Source organism: Ambystoma mexicanum, chromosome 3p (genome assembly GCF_040938575.1).
Source record: "Ambystoma mexicanum isolate Mex_15411 chromosome 3p, UKY_AmexF1_1, whole genome shotgun sequence".
Classification (NCBI taxonomy): domain Eukaryota; kingdom Metazoa; phylum Chordata; class Amphibia; order Caudata; family Ambystomatidae; genus Ambystoma; species Ambystoma mexicanum.
This window is the reverse complement of record NC_090925.1, coordinates 200588216-200609949: the sequence shown is the minus strand read 5'-3', so window position 1 is coordinate 200609949 and position 21734 is coordinate 200588216. Positions and strand designations below refer to the sequence as shown.

The 21734-nt window shown below is 45.7% G+C and overlaps 1 protein-coding gene across 2 annotated transcripts in view; it reads right to left on the bottom strand.

Moving 5' to 3' along the window:
- Positions 1-21734, bottom strand: part of USP5 (ubiquitin specific peptidase 5) — a 1083475-nt gene that overhangs the window by 645459 nt on the left and 416282 nt on the right. For both annotated transcript variants that reach the window (XM_069650637.1, XM_069650636.1), the window contains exon 7: positions 12116-12210. In XM_069650637.1, coding sequence (XP_069506738.1) covers positions 12116-12210 — 95 coding nt within the window. The remainder of the gene's footprint in view (positions 1-12115; positions 12211-21734) is intronic.

Here is a 21734-nt window from a genome sequence, read left to right as displayed (position 1 = left end):
ATAACCAGTTTTGCCTTCTCTTCACCTTCCTGGAGCATCTCGTGGCCGCCTTGCCGTTGCCAAGCACCCCGGCAACCGGAATACCACGGTTTACCACTACCGCGAAGAGAAGGTTAGTACCTTTTAACCAAAGAACTCCGCGGCTGGTTTCTTCCCTGGCAGTGCAACGACCTTCATCTTTCCTCCATGGCGAGACCTCTTCTTCCTCTGGACGAAACACCGACTTGCACCTGCTGCCAGGAACAACTGCCACCGCTAGAGCTTCCTTCACCCTTAAGGTACTGTGTCCCGCCTGGCTTCCCTTGCGACAGATCGTTCGGGGTGACAGTAAAGCCTCGACTTTCTAACCTGGGCTAGCCTGGGACAACCTAGCTAACTTTGCCTGACTTTAATTTCATCCTTTTTGTGCGAACTATCTACAAGACTCTTTGGGCATAACCCCACTGTGTGAACCTGGACCCCTCCCGCTTGCTCTCTCCAAGAGTGGGCCTTGCAATTGACTTCCTGGCTCTCCAGTAGAACTCTGCCTATCCTGCCTTACTGTGGTTCTTTTTAAAAGTATTGAAACTTGTGTGCTTCCTTAACTGTGCCTTTTTCCCTCCCTTTCTTTATAACTTATTAGAGTGTCATCTTATGTTAAGCACTCACCTCTGTCTGAAAATAAGTGGTGTTTCTCACTAAGACTTGTCTAATAAGTGAATAGGGTTGTATATATATATGATAGTGACTGTGTGCTGAATTTACTTACCTCGTTTTTGCTAGTGTAAATCCCAAGTGTGTCCTTAAATAAATAATTATATACTTTTACACCAAAGCTCTGGTCAGTGTTTGTTTGTGCTACTGTGTCTCTGTACCTATTGTGTATACTCTGCATACTGCCTAACTCTTCTTGAGGGAGGTCCGACTGCTCAGCCACAGCTACCAAGTGAATCTGTGTGGTACAGACTGCTACCAAGTGGGTTTACCGCCAAACACCTGTAGTCTTAAATCTTTTGCAGTGGTCCCTAAGGAAACTGCACAGGTTTCTGCCTAACAAATTGTTTATGTGCAAACTTTTCTTCGGAAAAGAAAAATCTCAAACTTCTCAAAAACAATCTTCAAGAAAGAAATGTTCGCCGAGTCTCTTCTTCTCAACAGTTTGCCAAACTTTTCTAACTGAAAAGACTTTTATGCTTTCTATTTCCACAGTTTATTTAATTTGATCCTTAAAAGATTTATTGACTGAATTTGACTGCTGTCAGTGCTTCTTTTAATTGTTGTCTTTTCTTGTGATCCACCTGAGCAATTGCTAAATTAAAATACTATACTGCAATTTTCATTTCTTAGCATTTCCCTTAGTAAATAATAGTGAGAGAGAAAAACCAGTGACTTAATTAACTTTCTTTACTGAAATCAAAATGTCACCACTTGCTTTGTCCGAGCTAATATTCCATCAAAAACGTCAACCTTACAAGACAAGAATGATTTGCTCAACTGGCCTTCTCTCAACAAATGCCTGAGAGATTACACAACACACTGTTATAAATAAACTAACTGCGCACGCGTCTAAGCCTTTAAACATGAAGTAATTCTGTATGCGCATGCGCTGTTGCTGATCCGCGCTCAGTTTTATTAAAACTAACGCGCATGTGTCTTCTGCCTGACTGTGTACGACCTTGTGCCCTACGCGCATGATCGGACTAGCGCTCTTCCTTAACTTCTACGAAGCGCATGCGTCAATCGCTAAACGCTGACATGTAATGCCTAAAACAATGCGCGCATACATTTCAGCTGATCACTTTCACTTCCAGCTCGCGCGAAAACAGAAAACCGAACTGCTTCACAGATTCTACGTAACGCTAGTAAACAAGCTCAATCCACCAACTTCATGGTTCTAAAACAATGTACACTCCAATTTGTTTTCTTCTTAAAGCGTAATAAAAATCTTAACAAACAAAGTCTCTTTTCAAAGCATGATGAAATCTGCATAGTCTAAAACAGAGTGTTTATGACTAGAACCTCAAGAGTTTATCTTTCCTTGCTAAATACCTAAACTAAATAGTTGTTTGGTTAAACTTATTTACAAGCAATTACTGGCTCAGATATTTTCTTTTTGAAAACAGTCTTTCCAATAAAACAAGCTCTTAGTAATTTAACGCTCCCACCGGGAATTTCAGGTTAGCTTGTCCCACGCCGAGGTTGAACTGTCTTCTTAACTAAAATAGTCCCAGACATCTAAAACAGTTCTTTTTAAAGTTTGGCTGTGAACTCCTGAGAAACAGGACCTTCCTGATTCAGGCTGGACGATGAAAGGCAGTTTAGAATTCTATCAAGACCACCATGTGACTACCTGGACCTATCAGTATTCAGCTCCTCTGCTCCATGTTGGATTGGGTCACCCTTACTCTGAATATAGTAGTTAAGGCAGAAATAAGGTTTTTTCTAATTAAAGTAAGTTTAAATGCTCTAAATCAAATCCCAATCCCAGACACGTTCACACTCATAATAATACCAACCCTGACATCTTGCAGAGTTTCACCGGGCCAAATAAATTAAGGGATGCTGGGCCTCTTCAGGAATCCTCCACATTAATTCAGTTGACTGCTCTTCTACACAGGATGCATTGCTCCAACATTGAACTAACGAAATGGCTGCAGGAGTCCTCTTCTTATCCAAGATTCTGCCTGGAAGCAAGTCCAAGCCCACCAATGGTAAGGATCTGCACCATTCAAACAGCCAGCAGTGGTCCAATTAGGGACTCATGCCACACACAGACTTTCAGGCACCACGGATGTGGAATGGGACCAGACAGTCCCACCCCCCTTCCTGGGCCACACAAATACAAAGGCATCATTAGCCCGCAAAAGAAGCAGCTGTACTGGACAGGTGCATGACCTCATACAAGATTTCCAGGCAAGGAAGAAAGAAGGCCAAACAATAATATGGCCAAACACCAAGAGAAATATCTTGTGGTGTGGCCATTTTAGGGCACTAGCCAAGTTCAGTAGCTATATGAGGTAAACTCAAATGTGCACAATAGAAATAATGCAAACATTATAAAAATATGTTTGCTGCCACCAGCTACTCTATAGGCATCTACACAAATAACCAAAACCAAAAAGTGTAAAAGACTAGGGTGATACAAAAACATCCCCACTGCACTGAAAAATGCTATGTGTACTGTTAAAAAAAAGTGGCAAAAAGGTACCAAGACAAAAAGGGAAACTGTTTCCAAGTACGGTTTCCGCATAACAAAATGAGCAAAAGGCCAGGAGAGTGAAGCTGAAGACTTCAGTTCCCTATACAAGGTCCGAACAGGTTCAAACATATAAAAAGATTTGGGGTACATAGAAATATGGAGGGAAAGTTGCTAAAAAGGGAAATCTTTCCTAACAGTCTGACTTACCATAGTATCTACGAAAGGAGTTAAACCACCATACACAACCTTAGAATTAGAAGTTTCAAGTCCTTCCCTTGTTAAGAGAGACTGGGCCTAGTGCCCTTAAGGGTCACATGTCCCAAAAGACCACAATGCAGGAGACTAGGAGTCTTTAAGGATGTCTGAACAAGTGTTGGCAAAGTCAATAGGCAGATTGCAAGTGCCTCAAAGTTGAACAATAGCAGTAAAGTTCTTAAGCAACCATCTCCCAATCAAACCTCCTTAGAAGATGGCTAGGGGAGGATCCTTGTCCAAAATTTCACAGATCATGCAGAGGTAGACTCCTGTTCCACCCAATAGAAGTTGGGTGGCGTGGGTAGGAACAGGCATGTTTACTCCAGCTCTGTACTCCGATTCATGCAGGGACCACTTTAGAAGATCCCGAAATCGCTGTGCCCAATACTCAGATCTTGGTTCTGTTGGAGGGGAGTGGGGTTGCTTGTGCAGGTCTGGGTAGTCGGTGGTTCCACGGTCTGGCGAGACTGTTCTGGCACTGGACAGCTATACCAGCCTTGTATGATGAAAAATGACCTCAGAAGACCCTTTGGTGATCTGCGATAGCCACCACGGCCAAAATGGTACACATCGACCCTCATGGCAGCAATAAAAAGCTGGTCCTGTGAGGCACGTCTTTGTACTGTAGAGCTGCCACTGTAAAAGTGGGGGCCTCTTCTTTCACAAGTCAATGTTCTGCAGAGTTCTAATTTGAACTCTGGAAGGTGACCAATGTAGCAGGGTAGTCCACAAGGAAGTTGGTCAGCTAACAATTGTTCCGGGGCACCTCATAAGGCTTATAAGGGCAGGGGCCCTCAATGAGACCACATGATATAATGCACAGAACAAATTACAGAACAAGTTACTTACCCCTGGTAACGTTCTTTCAACTGGATGTTCGTCCAACATATTCCTTATCTTTAGATATCTTCCTCACCAGCTTCAACGGGTTCCGTAAAAAGATTTCGGCAGAGGACCACTGTCTCGTGGTCAATGTCATCACTGGTACATATAGCATGCGCATGGCCCATCGGCTTCAGTTCTGTTTTTCTGCGATAGCCAAAACTTTTAGAATTACGGTGTGCTTCATTTTCTGTGAAAACTGTGACATACTCAAAAGACGATGGCCTAGTCATCGACACCATCAACCCCGAAGACCGGTTTAAAAAAAATGCCATGAATGCAGTGCCAAGCTGTCTCTCACCGATCCTCATCGAGTGAGTCTGTGGTGCCTTGGCATGGAGAATATGATGCCAGACCGTGGGTCCTGTGTTTACATGGCAGGTAAGGCTTTAAAAAAGATGAAAAGGGAAAGTAGCGGCGGGTAAGCCCTGTACAAAATTCCGCTCAACGACAGTCTCAAAAGCGCTCCTCTGATGAGTCGAGAGGAGACACTCCCCCAAAGGAAGAGATCCAAAAAGCGCTCTCGATCCAGAAGTGGATTGCACCACTCTTTGTCTTCATCCAAGAAGATGACGAAAAGGCGTTATAGATCACCTTCCACTTCCTCCAATTCCTCTCCTGAGAGAAGTATAACCTGTCCAACCAAGTTGTCTACTCCTGGTGAGCGGGCGGTAGACAGGAAATGTTCAAAAGAAGCTTCGACCACCTTGAAAGATACCACTAAAAGCCATGCTCCTGTCGCGCCATTAAAAGCAGACAAGGAAAGGGCGAAGGATAAATCCTGAGCGCCTTCAGGCCTGGGACGTAGGCCAGAAACACCAAGAGAACCTTCGAGCTCCCAACTCGATGGAAAATCGTTGAAAACTGAGTCAGGGTTCGAGCCCCTTGAGGGCTCAGTCGATGCCAAAGTCATCAAAAACATCAACGCCATTAGCGTCAAAACCATCTATGCCATCGGGGTCAAAACCATCCACGCCTTTAGGAGGTAGAAAAATCATATAAACCTTTACCTAGGAAGAATTTTTTTCAAAGCTTTGTCTTCCATTTATGAAGAACAGGAACCTTCAGACCAAGATACACCTCCATTTGGTTTGGAGTTCAGCAGACCTAACATCCCAGAGGCCCCTGCCTCTGAAGAGTCCACGTTAAAGGACTTCTTTGAAAATCTTCAATCGGCTAATGCCATGGATACGTCACCAGAACCTGAGTTTGGCAAACCGGACCCAGCAGACCATGCAGATGCCTGTTACAGGCAGCTTATGACCAGAGTAATAGACTTTAGGATGGGGAAGGCCTACTCCTCCATTCGAGCAAGATTACCTGAAGTACATCCTTGAAAAGGGTCCTCAGAAGGATCCTGTACTTCCTTTCCATATGGTACTACAAAAAAGGTTAAAGGTAAATTGGAAGGCACCCAAAACAAGTCTAGAAGTGTCTAAGAACCTCAACAAAATTACAGGCCTTTGAGTAGTGATCCTGACTATTTGTTAAAACATCCTACAACAGGGAGCCTGGTAGATCAGGCAGCGACATCTACTTCTAAACAAGTGGCTTATCCAACCATACCGATAGACGGGGATGAGAAGCGTTTTGACGCTTCGGGGAAGAAAGTGTTTTCTGCAGGGAGCATGGCACTTAAATCTGCAAATGCCCCTTGCACTTTAGCTAAATGTACGTTCACCCTGTGGAACTGTATAGCCACGATGGCTGAACATATTCACGAAGAGGAAGAAAGACGGCTTCCTGATTATTATGAGAGACAGAAAGTAGGGTGTGTGTGAATCTCTTCAATCAGGAATGGACTGGACTCTGCTGATGCTGTCTTGGCGGCGAGCACTGTGATACGCAGGTTTGCGTGGTTGAGCAAGTCTGGATTTGCACAGGATGTGCAGTCTAGGCTCCTCAACATGCCCTTTGACGGCACTCCCCTGTTTGGCGGCAAGGCCGACGAAAGCCTAGAGAAGCTGCAGACCTCAAAGGCGACATCCAAATCCCTTGGTGCTGCCATCGGACAGCCACAACCATCTCACCCGAGTAAATCATCTTGGAGGGGTAGGTCCTTTCGCTCCTCAGTTTGAAGATCGAGAAGACGGGCTAGTCGAAGAGGGCCAAGCAAGATTTCTTTGTGGTGGATGAGGGAGGGGAGCCACTGCATCAGCCACCTCAAAACCTCTGAGGCCTTAACCTACAAGACCCCGGTGGGAGGCAGACTCTCACAGCATCTGCAAGAACGGCAGGGTATTACTTCAGATGTGTGGGCATTGGAAACAGTAGCCCAGAGTTACTGCTCCCCCCCTTTTAAGAAGGCCTCAGCGCCATCCACCGGGGAGCCACTCGTTCAAAGTTCTGGATCTGTTCCTTGTGGTGGAAATGTTGAGCCTGCTAGAGAAAGGTGCTATAGAACCAGTACCTGTAACAGAGAGGAACAAAGGGTGGTACTCTCCTTATTTCCTAATCCCCAAGAAGGACGAAGGATTGAGAACCATCTTGGACTTGAGATGCTTTAACAAGTTCCTCAGGAAGGACAAGTTCAAGATGGTTACTCTTTCACAGGTCCTTCAGGCCCTCCAGCTCCAAGATCAGATGGTGTTATTGGACCATCAGGATGCTTTATTTCATATGCCAATCCCTCAGAAGCACAGAAAGTACCCGAGGACAATGGCAAACTTCATCAGTTTCAAGTTCTGCCATTCGGGATGACCTATGCCCCAGGGGTTTTCGCGAAGTTGATGGCAGTGGGGGCAGCGAGTCTCAGAGAGGGGGGGGGGATTCACGTCAGCCCCTACCTGGACGAATGGCCGATCAGGGCTCATTCTCCCGAGCAAGTCCTGGAACATCTCAGCATAACAGGCCACTCTCTCCACAAACTGGGCTTCTCCCTCAGCTACAAGAAGTCCCACATGATACCATCTCAAAGACTCCAGTTCATTGGAGGAGTACTGGATGAATCCTTGGGAAAAGCCTCACCACCTAGGTCACGATAGTCACCTCCGGCCAGGGCAGCCAAAACGGAACCCCCCTAATCAGATTGCCTTCGACGGTCCACCACAGAAGGTCCTGGGCGACCGAGGGCAGCACCTGAACGGGGTCCGACATCCTGCCGAAGGACTGTGACCACTGGAGCTTGAGAGCCCATTGCAAAGATCTCATCCGCAACCTGGCCTCTGGCACCAGAAGAATGCAGGATGCCATGAGGCGGAGCAACCTCAAGAACTCGAATGCTGGCAGACTCTGGGCATGTTGAAATTGTGCACCATCTGCTGAATGTGGTGAGCCCTCACTTGGGGAGGAGAACACTGCCCCAGGGATGTGTCGAGCACTGCTCCGATGTACTGGAGCCGCTGAGTTGGCGTCAAGTGAGACTTCTTTAAGTTGAGGGAGAAGCCCAGCCTGTGAAGGGAGTGGCAGGTGACGGACAGATGATCCAGGACTTGCTCGGGAGAGTGCGCTCTGATCAACCAATCGTCCAGGTAGGGGTAGACGTGAATCGCCCCTTTCGTGAGATACGCTGCCACCACCACCATGAGCTTGGTGAAAACCCTCGGGGTGGAGGTCAATCCGAACGGCAGGACCCGAAACTGAAAGTGCAAGTCGACAACCGCAAACCTCAGGTACTTCTTGTGCTTGGGATGGATCGGCACATGAAAATAAGCATCCTTGAGGTCGAGAGACACCAGCCAGTCCAGAAGTTGAAGGGCCTGGAGGACTTGAGAAAGAGTAACCATCTTGAACTTGTCCTTCCTGAGGAGCATGTTCAAACCGAGCAAGTCCATGATGGGTCTCAATCCTCCGTCTTTCTTCGAAATCAAAAAATAAGGTGAATACCCATCCCTTGTTCCTCTCCGCTACAGGCACCAGTTCTATGGCGCCTTTCTCCAGCAGGGATTGAATTTCCTGCGCAAGGAGCGGATACGGACTCTTCAAAGAGAGGTTCCCTGGTGAAGTGTTGTGAGCCCTCTGCCGGAAAGGAAGACAGTAGCCGTGGGCTAGGATCTCCAGAACCCACACATCTGAAGTAATGGCATGCCTTTCTATAAGATGCTGCGCCAGCCTTGCCCCAACTGGAGAAGCATGGGCCTCATGACTGAGCTGAAGCGGCTGCGGCAGTGCCTGAGGACAAAGAGGCTACTGCTCGCGCGGCCTTGGCACCTCAGGTACCTTGTTTTCCATCTCTGGCACTCCTACGGTTGCCCCTTTGACTTGCAGCTCCTCTCGATTTACCAAAGGACGAGTAATATCGAAAGGAACCTCCCCTCCACTGCTGTCCCCTAGGACGAAAATGCAGAGGTTGACGAACTGCAGCGCCCAATGACTTTGCTGCAGCTTTGGAGGTCTGCAACCTCTCAAGACTCTCGTTAGCCTTGCTGCCAAAAAGATGGTCACCATCAAAGGGCATGTTGACGAGCCGGGCTTGCACATCAGGAGCAAAACCAGACTTCCGCAGCCACGCAAACCTGCGTATTACGGTGCTCGCCACCATGGACCGGCTGACGCAATCAACCATGTCCTGACCCGACTGAACGGATTCACACATTGCATACTTGCCATCCTGCACGATAGCAAGGAAACCATCCCGTTCCTCCCCTTCGGGAATATGATCAGCCAGAGTGTGCGTGAAACGAGACAATGCACAAACGGAGTTGGCAGCCTGAAGTGCCATACCCCCCCAGAAGAAAATACCTTCTTCGCCCAACCGTCAAAATGTTTGTCGTCCCTATCAGGAGGGATGGTAGGGTATGACGCCTGCTTTGGTGGGGCCGTAGCCGCCCGTACCACCAAACTCTCCGGAGTAGGGTGCGTGGTCAAGTAGCAGGGGTCGCCACTGGCCGGGCGATATTTCCTCGGCAAGGACTTGCTCACTGCTGGGAGACTCTCCGGAGCAGTCCAAGCCACAGCCACCCTTCTCTGCAAGGCCATATGGAATGGCAGCACCGGGTCATTTGGAGGACCTTGGTCCAGGATATCAGTCAGGTCATCCTGCTGAAAATCCCCAGGAGGGGCAGACCACCCCAAGTAGTCCGTGACCCTCGACATGAGGCGCCGGTATGAAGATTCAGCATGCGTGCCAGGCTCCGGACTACCAAACTCCACCTCCGGAGAGGTGTCCAGACCACTGGCGTGCAGCGACTGACGCAGGTCCTCAAGTTGACTTTGACCAGAAACAATGTCATCAGGAACCCCTGCAGGAACCTCACCTTCCTCAGACCCCTCATCCACCTCAGAAATATAATCCAGAGGCTGGAAGGAGGGTACAGAAAAAGGCACAAAGACATGTTTAGCCTTGGCCAGCGCCTTTCTGCGGGGTGCCACCGTGCCAAGGGGTACCTCCGACAAGGCCGCCTCGAAAGGCGTCGATGGAATCAGCATCGAGCGCGGCGCCGACAGTTTCGACGGCGTCGAGACAGGCCTCGAGGGCAGAGCCCCAAGCGTGTCTCTCGACAGCCTGGGCGCCGATGGCGTCGCCGACTACCTCGGAGGCGGGAGCTCGAGAGAGTGTCGACGACCTCGGCGCCGCCGGCGTCGATGTCTTCCTCGAAGACTTCACAGGATCTCGCGGTCTCGAGGGCGTCGAGGACCGGGACCTGGAAAGGGCATGTCCAGAGCAACCATCCTTGTCCGACCGGGACCTCGAAGGCGTACGAGCAGTGTCTCTAGCACAGCCACAACCGGCGTCCTTAGACGGACAGGAGCCCTGCGATTGAAAAATCGCCAACATCTCCTTTCAGAAGGAATCCCATTCCTCAGGAGTGGAATGCTTGTTGGGACAAGCAACCCACCGACGAGCGGAGTCCTCGAAGAGGACGGGGAAGGCGACCTGTGACGGCGCTTCCCAGAGTGCCTCGAAGAGGCAGAGGAATGTCGGGACCGACTCCCAGACCGAGAACCACCGGACACACGACGACGATGCGGAAAGTCCCCCCTCGAATAGTCCGTCGAAAGACCAGTGGAACGCGACTTCTGGGGCTTGGCCACCTTACCGATTGACAGCTTCTTACGCTCCCATAAGGCCTTTGATGTGAGCGATTGACAGTCGTCCGTAAATTGGTCCTCCCCGAGGCACCAGAGGCAAGCGTTGTGCGTATCCGTCAGCAACATCTTGGACCCGCACACCCGACACGTCTTAAACCCGGACGACATGGTGGAAGAAGCCGAAGACATCATACGTATAGCAATGAAGAAACAGGTTCGAAGAACCGAAAGAACAGGATTCAGCAGAATCAAGGCGCGCCGAGATCTCCGAAGCGAACACGTTTGCGGAAAAAACAGAATTGAGGCAACGGGCGTCGTGCGTCCTACTTATAACATCCGGTGACGTGGGCTCGATGGAGGCCCTCGAGGAGAGCGCATCGACGTCATTTACGCAGGACGCAGAACGATTTTCCGAAGCAGCACAGCTGTGGTGATTACTGTCATAGATATGGAATACGGAGGACCCAATCCCATCGAAGTGATGTTATCCCATGATGCCTCAACGTTTCCACCCCCCTCCTGGGCAACCCCGAAACACACACACACTTGCTTTCCCGGGCAAGCGCTTGACCTTATATGGAATTTCCTGACAAGGCAGAAAGAAGGCCAAACTAATAACATGGCCAAAGAGCAAGCAGCAATCTTATGGCAAGGCCATTTTACATAACTTGTCATGTTATGTAGCCATACGTGGCAATGTGAATGTGCACACCAAAAAGAATACAAACATTGTAGAAATGAAGCTGCTGCCACCAGCTTGTCTTTAGGCACATATAAAACTAACCAAACATTCAAAGTGTAAAAAGCAAAGTGATACAAAAGTATCCCCATTGCACTGCATTGTAAGATGTGTGCAATGTTAAAATGCAAAGGAAAAACTCTTTCCCCGGTACTGATAGTCTAAAGGACAGATCAGTTTCCCCATAACAAATTAACTAAAGGCAAAGTAAGTGAAGGTTTTATTTCCCTTCAAAATGTCATAACAGGTTCAAAACAGAGTGAAAGGAAATGGGGTCTATATAAACTATGGAGGAAAAGTTGCAAAAAGAGAAATCTTTCCTATCAGCCATAGGGACTGATCGTTGCCACCAAAACTGATGAACTTGAAAAGTGAAGTAAAAAGGCTCCACTTACAAAAGTAGAACAGGTTAAAAAAAAAGTAAAAGGTTGGCGGATTCCATAGGGGTCTTCAGTAGACGTTCTTCTGACCAACATAAATAGGGCAGCGAGCAAAAAACAGTGGAAAACTAAACCAGTCAAGGGGGCCCTAAAAAGGCCCTAGAAAATTCCCAAGAATTAAATTCTCTCGTAACACCCATCCTTGAGCTATTTTGTTTTAAACAGAACAGGGCATTTGTATTCTACAAAGTTTGTGGAGGTATAACAAAGGTGAGGGTCACACAGTGCCCATGCTAGCCCTAAAGCATCCTACATTCCCAATCTGTCAGTCCTTTGTCTTTTAGAGGGCCGCCCCAGAAATATATCAACCTGTAGTAAAGACAGTAACGCATGCATGCCCATACAACTTGACTCCATGTCTCGTGTGGGCTATAGTTCCTTACAACCATCATCAAAAAAAATAAACAAAAAAAGAATGCCAACTGGGTCGTAGCAATGACTATGGATATCTGGTCAGTTTGACCTAGGCCCTGCAAAGGAAGCCTTGGCTACTGCACAATCCTTAAACAAGTAGTGTAGTAAAAAGGAGAGAAAATGGGTTTCATATAGAGGTACATGGATTAGGAAACAATGAATGGTGGAAAAGGTCAGGGAAAATGAACAAGGAAAAAAACAATAAAACTAGACGCAGATAGAAGATAGAAACCTGACCTTCTGCATTTTCATCATGTCAATTCCAAAATGGGACAGATGCTCCGCTATGCTCGGGTCCAACACCATGTCATCCTCATCGTAAGAATACACGTCTGCAAGAAGAATAGGGTAAAACAGTCAAGAGAGAACAAGTTCATCAGTACGACCAGACACTGGTAGAACTTCAGCTGCAGCCAGATACACTCAAGTCCTATTACATTGAACTGTGTCACAGGATGTGCCCAGACATTGATCAAATGAGGCTCTAGCGCAAGTGGTGCCCAGATACTATCTCAGAATTCCCATTCTCAAAACACCAATTCTCAATGCCTTCGTTCATTTTTCCAATTTACACAGATGAAAGCAGGTGGGTCACATTACTCAAAAGGAGGACTAACCATACATGTTCCTATTATATGTACGATATGTTGACATTCGGGACAATTCAATTCTCCAGCTTATTTCTGTTTGAAGCCTCACAGAGGACACTAGCCCTAAAATGTTCCTGTTAATCTTCCACACCCAGCAGGGATGGCATTTGAAAAAGGACCGGGATATGGTGACGGCCCAGGCCAAAGGGGCATCTTGGTTTCAATAATTCCAGACTTCATGAAGGCAAATGTTAAAATGAATTTTCAGAACCAGCCTGGTGGAAGGCTACCGAGAGGCCAACTTAGTCATTGAACAATGTTACTGACCCTTGGTCTAGCAAACACCAATCAAGGTAACGTGAGCTGAGCAGTAAGGCAGACTTAAGCAGGTAGTCTGTTGAGTTAACCACACAGTCAAGTATTAGAGTCCACACAGAAGTACAGAAAAATAGTGTTAGGGGGATTATCATCTTTATGCTTCATCCCCTCTCCTAGTGAGACCCCAATACTTTTTTGCTAGACTTCTGGACCTTCTTCATACAATCCTGAATGAGTGGAGCCTTTTTCCCCTCATTGATTCTTGTGGGCTCTGTCTGTTGCAACTCTATTCTTTGCATTCTACCTGTACTATGGAATCTGTCTGCTCCAAAGCTCTAAAAGGCATTTGTGTTTTTGCACCTGCAACACGCAGCTCTTTATGGGCAGTGTTGCTGGGGAACCTTAGGATCCTCCATTAAGATGCTTTTCTTATGGTGTCCAGTCAAAGTTTCGAACAATAGTTTCGAATGCCAAAAGTTTCGACACAATAGTGCCAAATAAAAAAGTTTCAATTTTTTTTATATTAATTTAAAAAAAAAAAATGTGTATTGTAAAAAGTGATTTTTTGGCACTTTTGTGTCAGAACTATGGCATTCGAAACTATTACGGTCGAAACTATAAACCGCTTTTTCTATCCTTTTCAATTGCTTGGTATAATTTCCTACAAGGACTTCTGTTCATTCGTGGTATTTGCCCGCTCCAAAAGCTGCTTATATAGAATGTTGGATAATCCCACCAATATATTATTCTCTTTTTGCTTCTAGAGTATTTGCACTGTGTACATTCACACATTAGAATAGGGGTGGTTTGTGATTTGAGCTCACCTTTTTAAATGTCCATTCTTTAACTCTTTCCGTGTTAAGTGGTTCCCAAATGGTGTCCCTGCTGCTTCTGGGTGGACTTGGCGGTTTTCTTTGGCATTGGTGAATGCTCTCGTGGTCTGCAGATTAAAGATTCCTGTATGCCCCTTTCTTGCTTGCCTCCTTTCCTTCATTTGCCAGTCCTCTGCGGTTTCCACTGGACATGCCTGCTTTCCGCTTGGGTCTGGTAAGTGAAACGTTGCTTTCCTTCGTCCGTGAAAGCCCAGGAGTCCCTCACCGACTCCTGACGTTCCTACAGCTTCTCTTGGCTCAGCAGCTTCTTTCTTCTCTGTCAGTGAGCTGCCTGGCTCCACCACGCCAGTCCCAGATCTCTGCTCCTCGTAGATGGGTGCAGCTCTCTCTCACCAGTCAGCACAGCAGCTGGTTTCGGCTGCCTAAATTTCACAGGCACAGGTGTGCCAGGAAACACTAGAGCACTCGCTGAGCTTGCAGTCTCTTCTGCTCAACATTGCTCGTTCTCTCTTCGTCCCAGTATTTTGTGGATTCTGATCGTTGCCACCAAAACTGATGAACTTGAAAAGTGAAGTAAAAAGGCTCCACTTACAAAAGTAAGAACAGGTTAAAAAAAGTAAAAGGTTGGTGGATTCCTTTGTTGACAATTAATTTATGGAATTTGAATAAGCATTTTTAAAAGGTTTTGATGGCAAGTCAGTTCTGATTGACAATTGGAATTGAAAAAGGTGATTTCCTCAGATTGATCAACTGAAGTTGGTAGGTTCGGCCGATGAAGCCATGACATCTCCCCAGAGGCCGTCTACTCCCATGTGATCCTCCCTCATATAGCCACCCCCAGGGTCCGGATCAGGTAGCAGCTGCCGTCCACTGGGAGGAGGTTACCGCTGGGAGATCAGCGATGACTGCCCCAGGATCATCTCATAATCCAATCTTAATTTCGATATCTGCAGGCCCCAGGGCTGAAAGACCACAAGGGTGGCGACTGGCACAGTGTAAATGCAGACTAACCTAAAAGACCACGTTGCACCTCAGACCTGGATCAACCAGTAGGACGGCAGACTCGGGGGACCCAGTTTGACAAGCTCCTAACTCCATTGCCCATTGACCAAAATTTGAAGCAGCTCAATGGCAAAATCCCATCCTTAGGTTTGCTTTGAGCAAGTGATCTACTTGGAGCAAGGCAGTCAAAAGAAGGCTTGTTAGGACAGTCTTTCTGAAGTCCAACTAAGGGCTTAGTAAAACTATTCAACTGATACAGTACTAGACTCCACTCTTACTATAAGGCTGTGCCACCTGAGTATATGGTACCGTTGACCGAGCAGCCTGGCTTATCTTAGTAGGGAGAGAGAGTTCTAGGAAGGTACAGAGAACTTGTATAACAAGGGATCAACAGAAACACTGACAACCAGAATTATTATAAAAAATAAAGGATTATAAATACAAATTAGGCCAAAGTTAAGTCGTGGGGTAAGTATTCTGTCAGAGTCAAACACATTATAAAAATCCAACACAATGCTTGAAGGTACACAGACCAAAGCATAAACCTTGTTCAGAAAACTAACAGTATTTCTAGCCAAGTCAGACCATATCAAACACATTTAGTATAAGACACACATATTCATGGGGAGTAACACCATAAGTTACTTTGTGATTACTTTCAGTTATACAAGGGTAGTAGAGCCTAGCAGTTGTGCAGTGACACCAAGCTAAGGAGTTACTCAGTAAACCAACCTGCAAGTATACTTTTCTGAACTGTGCCATACTCATTCAAGGGACAGTAGAAACCTATAACCACATTTAGTATAACACGGTTATACTAGGTGAATAAGGCCTTTTGGTGTAATACATAATTACAGTTGCTTTTCAGCTCAGTGGAACACATGACTATGGTAAGCAATAACTCTTCACACTAATTAAGAATTGCACCAGGCAGACCAAGGTCAGCTACACCTACAGAACACTTTTTAAGAATGGCACACAGCTATTCTAGGCAGGTAAACCGAATGTTGTAATGTACTATTACAGTTTCCTTTCAGGCCACTGGGACAAGAACTAAGTTAATCAATAACTTAGTAACTTATTTTAGGATGGCCCAAGGCAGACCCAGGTAAGTAAAACCCATGCACTTTTTAAAGGAGTGTAAGAAAGGCATGGTATCTTAAGTGAAGACACAGACAAGATGTACAGGTTTTGAAAACCTTCATTAAGCTTAACTGCAGTTGGAGACTTCCTAGCTGGCCCAAACTATAATGGGAGTAGTCTCGACCATCAAAGTAAACCAAATAGTCCATCTCAGTCAGTCAAACCAAAAGAGAAGTCTGTGTCAAACCTATACTTGCCCTTACACTCTACAAAAACTATGCGTGGGAAAATGTATGCAAAAACAAAACGGTATCAAAAGAATGTCAGAATGACAATGGAAGTGGTACACCACTACCTTCCCCAAGTTCAATGCACTGGGTTGTTTGTACATTTCTTCAAGGTGGCTGCTTTACACAGCTCATATGGCTGGTACCATTCAACAGTTCACACCATGTCCTTAGGCTTCCCTTGCCTTAGTTTCAAAGGCACAAAGTTCTAAGACAAAGAACTTTCAAGGACCCCTCAGGTTTCCCTCCCCCAAGTATGGGTTTCACTTGACTTTCAATGTACATTCGTTTGCTTTCAATGTTCACGTTGAAGACCTTCTAAACTGCATACATTTGGTTTGGAACTATTCATGAACACTTCGACCAATTTTCACAACAGTTCCTTGGCTCACAATTCTTCTTATAGTCCTGGTACAACAATATTTCACACCAGACCCCTCGGGCAACCTCACTTGAGCCCAGGTCTCTCTTGTAACAAAAACTGTTACTAGACCCCCTCAGGGTTCCCTTCCTCAAGCTTAGGCCTGTCTTGGCAATGTTCCCAAAGTTCACTCAACTTTGGTGTGGGGTGCTCTGCGGCCCTGCTGGGTCTGTCCCCTGCCTGGAGGCCACCCCTGTGCTCTATGTCTCTCAAGGTAGTATTCACCAAGTGCACAAAAACGACGTCTGTACCTGGGCCTGGTCAGAGAATGTCGAGCACATTGGGTTTTCCCTCTTTCTCCCTGCGAGACACTGATTGGTTGCCCCTCTGGTTTCGATCTCCCAGATCTTGCCTCTGCACACTTCCTGGACTTTTCATTTACCTTCCTGTTGCATTTAATTTCCAATCTTGCCATTTTCACACTACAAGTCCCATAATGAAACAGGTTTGTTTTGCTCCCACTTCGCTAGCTCCCTGTGGCAGCATGTTGGCAATCATGGGAGCTTTAATCTGCTAAAATGTTCACATTGTTCAAAAGGTTATCCTGCTTCAGCCAAATGCATGCCACTGAGCCTTGACCTCTCACCCTGAGTAGCATGGTGTTGGCAATTCCTTCAATGGGATCAGACTGAGGTCAGTGTCACACCACCTGCCCCTCAGCCACCTGGGCGTCTGTATCTCACCCAGGGAACAAGCGCTGGCTCCCTCGCTACACTGCAGCCCCCCTGTTTACACACAGGGTCAGTGTCCTGGCACTCCATCCTCCTCCCGACTCTCCAGGCTTCTCCAAGCTGCTGCTGCTTTTTCTTCTGGCTTTCACAGTCCTTCCAGCATCCTCAGCTCACTCAACTGGGTGTTTCTGGCCCCACCTTTTATACTTTGCTGGCTCTTTAACGGGCTTCAGGGGTCCTTGTTAGTGGAACATTGACAGAGTAGGTAGGGCTGCTGCTTGTATTTTCCTATGGGTGATCTTCATTACTCCTGGTTATCTCTTCCTCGTCCCAGTACTCTAGCAGTCAACGGGAAATAGGAATTATGGGAGTTGTAGTGTTCCATAGGGGTAATGAGTAAATTCGGTAAATTATGGTCAGGAAAGGGGGGATAAATATGTTGTTGTGGGTAAATGGGTTTCTTTATTCTTTGTCTATTTTCTGTGTTAGGTGTGAGGATTGGTCAGGGTCTGTTAAGATCGGTGGATGATATTTTCCATCTTTTCCTTAAGGGAAAGTGCTGGGGTAGGATGGAACTTGGATGGCAATATCCCATGAAAAATGAGGGTATTTCGGGTAGGGCGTTGGGGGGGGGGGGAGGAGTACCATATCTCACCCTCAGGCACTCTTCCCGCATTCCCCAAGCACCGCCTGCCCAGGTGATCCTCCCTCGCTTGTCCGCCCCCAGGGTTGGGATCCAAGAACGATGGCCCTTCTCTGGACACCTAAACAAAGGATCCCCGGGGATTACTTGTGAGAAACCCCTCCGGTTTCCCACAAGGAGTGATCAGCAACTTAAAGGTAGGTATAAACCTAAGACTGAGCATCTGTATAAAAAAGACCAGGGAAAGCAAAACCCAATGTTACACTTCAAGAATGACTCAAAGTTATTCCAGGTAGGTAAAACCCAAGGCAGACTTAGTTTAGACAGGCTATACAGCAGGTCAGGGGAAGCAAGACCCAGTTGGTAAACTTATACACTAATATTCTGAAAGAAATAGTCAAGTGAAGCCAACAGCATTACATTTGGGAAAGAGGCATAACCTCGCCTACAGGCGAGTAAAATAACTATACACATACTTTTCAGAATGGCAGAACACATTCAAGGAAAGTAAGAACTTTTCTAACTGCTCACTCTCAGAGTTACAGTTACCAACTAACTCCTTCACAAGTAGGTACACTTTAAAACACTGGTTATATTTTTCAAGGCAGAATCCTTTTCTTATCCAGTCCTTCGCCATTCTATTGAATGAGTTCTCTCAGAGGCAGAAGAGGGACCCTAGTGGTCTAGGTGCCAGCTGTGTGCAGGGTGATATAGGGTTCAGTTGCAGGAAACAGAGTTCCTGTGGAAGACTGTTCAAACCACAGAGTGCACCCAGAGTGCTGTTAGGGCTGGGGAGACAGAACATGAAGGCGGAGACCTCCTTTTGAACTTCCTCTGCGTGCCTCATGTTTGAACTTCGATAATTTGGAAGGATGTACATATCAACGAACTTAAATACATTTACCTGTTCTTCTAGATTCTGATAATATTGGGGCTAAAACTACATTATTTTTATATTTTGATTTGCCACACCCTTTTTCTCCCAGCAAATAGCAGAAAAGCCAACTGCAAGGCACGCACACCACAGAGTGAACCCAGAGTGGGTTTGGAGAAGGCTAAAATCTCTAGGAATTACTGTTATGGAAAAACATAGCAGGACCCGAGTAGGCTGTATTGATATTCAGTTCCACCTTGTTATAACCACTATTGTGTTTGTTATTTCCTGTTCTGTGCTTGTGGTTTGATAATAGTATAAAATGGTAGAGAAGATGCCGGCAATAATGATAAAATATTAATTGAGGAGCAATGCCAATTTGGCATACAAATGTAAATTAAGTGTTGCAGTCAGCAAAATAGTGATCTCTAAGAGGAAGGAAAAAACCCAATGATAACATCAATAAATTAAATACAGATGAAGTTTCATTTGGGGATATTGAAACAGTTTGGGAAAAATGTGGAGAGCTGCATATGGCTCAAGATAAAATCACAACATATATAAATAAAACCTAAGAAAAAGTTAGTCCCAAAAGTTGTTACTGTGGATGTGGAGGTATATATGGTGCCATCAAAAGTGGCTCAGAAAAATGATGGTAGAACAGATGCAGGTTGACGCACAGATTGCGAATGTGCAGGACAGGATTTGTTTGTTTCCTGAGCTTCATGGACCTCAACAGCTGAGTTTGTGGCTGTGGGAGTAGTACAGTTCCCTTTTTAATATGCTGTTGGAAAATGTTTAAAACATTTCAGGTAGTAGTGTGTTGAGTATGGTGGCGTTAAGGTGTTTGTATGGGTAGATTGGGGATACCTAGGCCTTTATTTGTCTGCACAGGAACTCAAGATTGATTACGCAAAACCCAGAATGTCCTAGGACACTTCTGATGATATGCAGCGGTTTCAATCACAAAATGGAAATGTTTGATCAAGCTAAGATCGATTACTGTGGCAACGTTTAAATATGTACAATTTGTAGAAGCTCTATGCCTTGAAACACCTCCCTTAGTTGCCACACTTGTCTTATTATTTGAGACATGTTATGTTAACCTGCATTTATATTGTGCCTCCTGCCATTAAGGTGTTGAAGCACATTACCTGTCAGAGAGGCAAAGGAGGAGTATGATCAAACGTTCAGTAGTGGTAGGGAGAGGAAGGTTGGATGAATAATGGATAGTTGGAGTGAGGGATGGATTGGATGCACAGGAAGTTTCGAGAAGGAAAAGATGGAGGGACTAGGTGTACAGTCGGACCAAATTTATTGTGGGACCCCACTGTATACTATGGGGTGTGGTACCAAGAGGAGAGATGGCTAGGGAGGAGGCAGTGCACCTGGTGAGACTTGGAAGTGGGAGTATTTTACTCCCCATTTTTAAAGTTGGGTGTAAAATGATTTTTTAGGGAGCAGTAACGCAAGTCCAATTTCAAAGAGTATTTTATGAGCAAGTAAAAATATGTTTTAACTGAAAAACAACTGTTTTTGTTTGATTTTTTATTTGTATAGTGCACTAAGCTCTTTGTCGTCTCGGCGCTTAACTTAGGTAAATGGTTACAATAAGTGCAGTACAGTAATTACATAGCAGGCGTACAATAGGCATAGGTAGTGCAAGAGACTACATGCACGGAGAAGCTTTGTATAGTGAGTAAAGAACTACAGCATGTGCATATGAAGTCCTACCGAATGCAGACAAAGAAAGATATTCTAAGGCTAGCTCGCCTCTTTATGGGGAACTGCATCCAAGTAATAATAATTGCAGAGAATGTACTTGGGATGGGTCGCCTCTTGCTGCAGGGAGCTACATCCGGTACATAGTAAGTCATAGTCGGTTCAGATAAAATATGCTAAGGAGAGCTTGCCTCTTGTTGCGGGGGAACTGCGACCCAGTACATAATAGGTCATAATAGGTGCAGATAATGTACTTGGGGCAGCTCATCTCTTGCTGCAGGGAGCTACATCTTGTACATAGTAAGTCATAACCAGTTCAGATGAAATATGCTAGGAAGAGCTTGTCTATTGTAGCAGGAACTGAATCAGAGCATAAGCAGACATGGCTTAATCAGAACATCAAAATAGAGATAGTGAACTAGCCTATTGTGGCTGAGTGCATAGGAGGACCTCTGCATAGATTACTTAGTAATGAGGTACATCGGTTGTTATGGATAGTTGAGTCTAAAATGCAAATATGAAGTAACTTGGGTGACGGTAGATGGCTTTTATCTAAAGAGGAGGGAGAGGACGCAAAGAGGCTATGAGAAGCATACATATAAGCATACATATAAACACGGCAAGGGAGCGGAATGCTGGTTATTGAGGTATTAACATTACATCTGAATATTACGGTCACGACAGGAACATAGCTGTGGGTGCTACAATTAAAAAGCAATTCCACCATCTTGGTTAACTGCAAACATAGTCCCCATATTTAAGAGGGGTGATCCTTCCTGTCCTGAAAATTATCGCCCGATTTCTCTAATCGATACCAAGGCTAAAATCTTTGCGATTCTACTTCTTCACGATTTGGAGAAAATTATTGAGTCCAAGGGTCTTTATTCTAAATTTCAAACGGGTTTCAGAAAGAATATGAGTACCACTCTAAATGCAACTATCCTTGCGCACGTTATTGCTGGAGCAAAAAATAAGAACTCTAATCCGGTATATATCGCAATGATTGACATGAGTGCGGCCTTTGATAATGTTGTCCGCAACTTATTGTGGATGAAAATGTTGGCTTTCGGAATTCCAAAAGATTTAATGTATTGGATCATGAAATTGCACATCAATACATCTTATAGAATAAAAATATCACAGGACGGGGGCACCACAGCTCCAATAGGAACAGCACTGGGCTTGAAACAGGGCTGCAACCTTGCAGCAACCCTGTTTAATCTATACATGGCGGATCTGGATAAAAACTGGGAAAATATGAACCTGTTCTCTGTGAAGGTTGGGAGTATATCTTTGCAATGGATCGCCTTTGCAGATGATATTATCTTGTTTGACCCTACTCCTGTAGGTTTACAAACGAAATTAACACTTTTTGAGGAATTTGCAAAGGACCACAATTTGACTCCCAACCC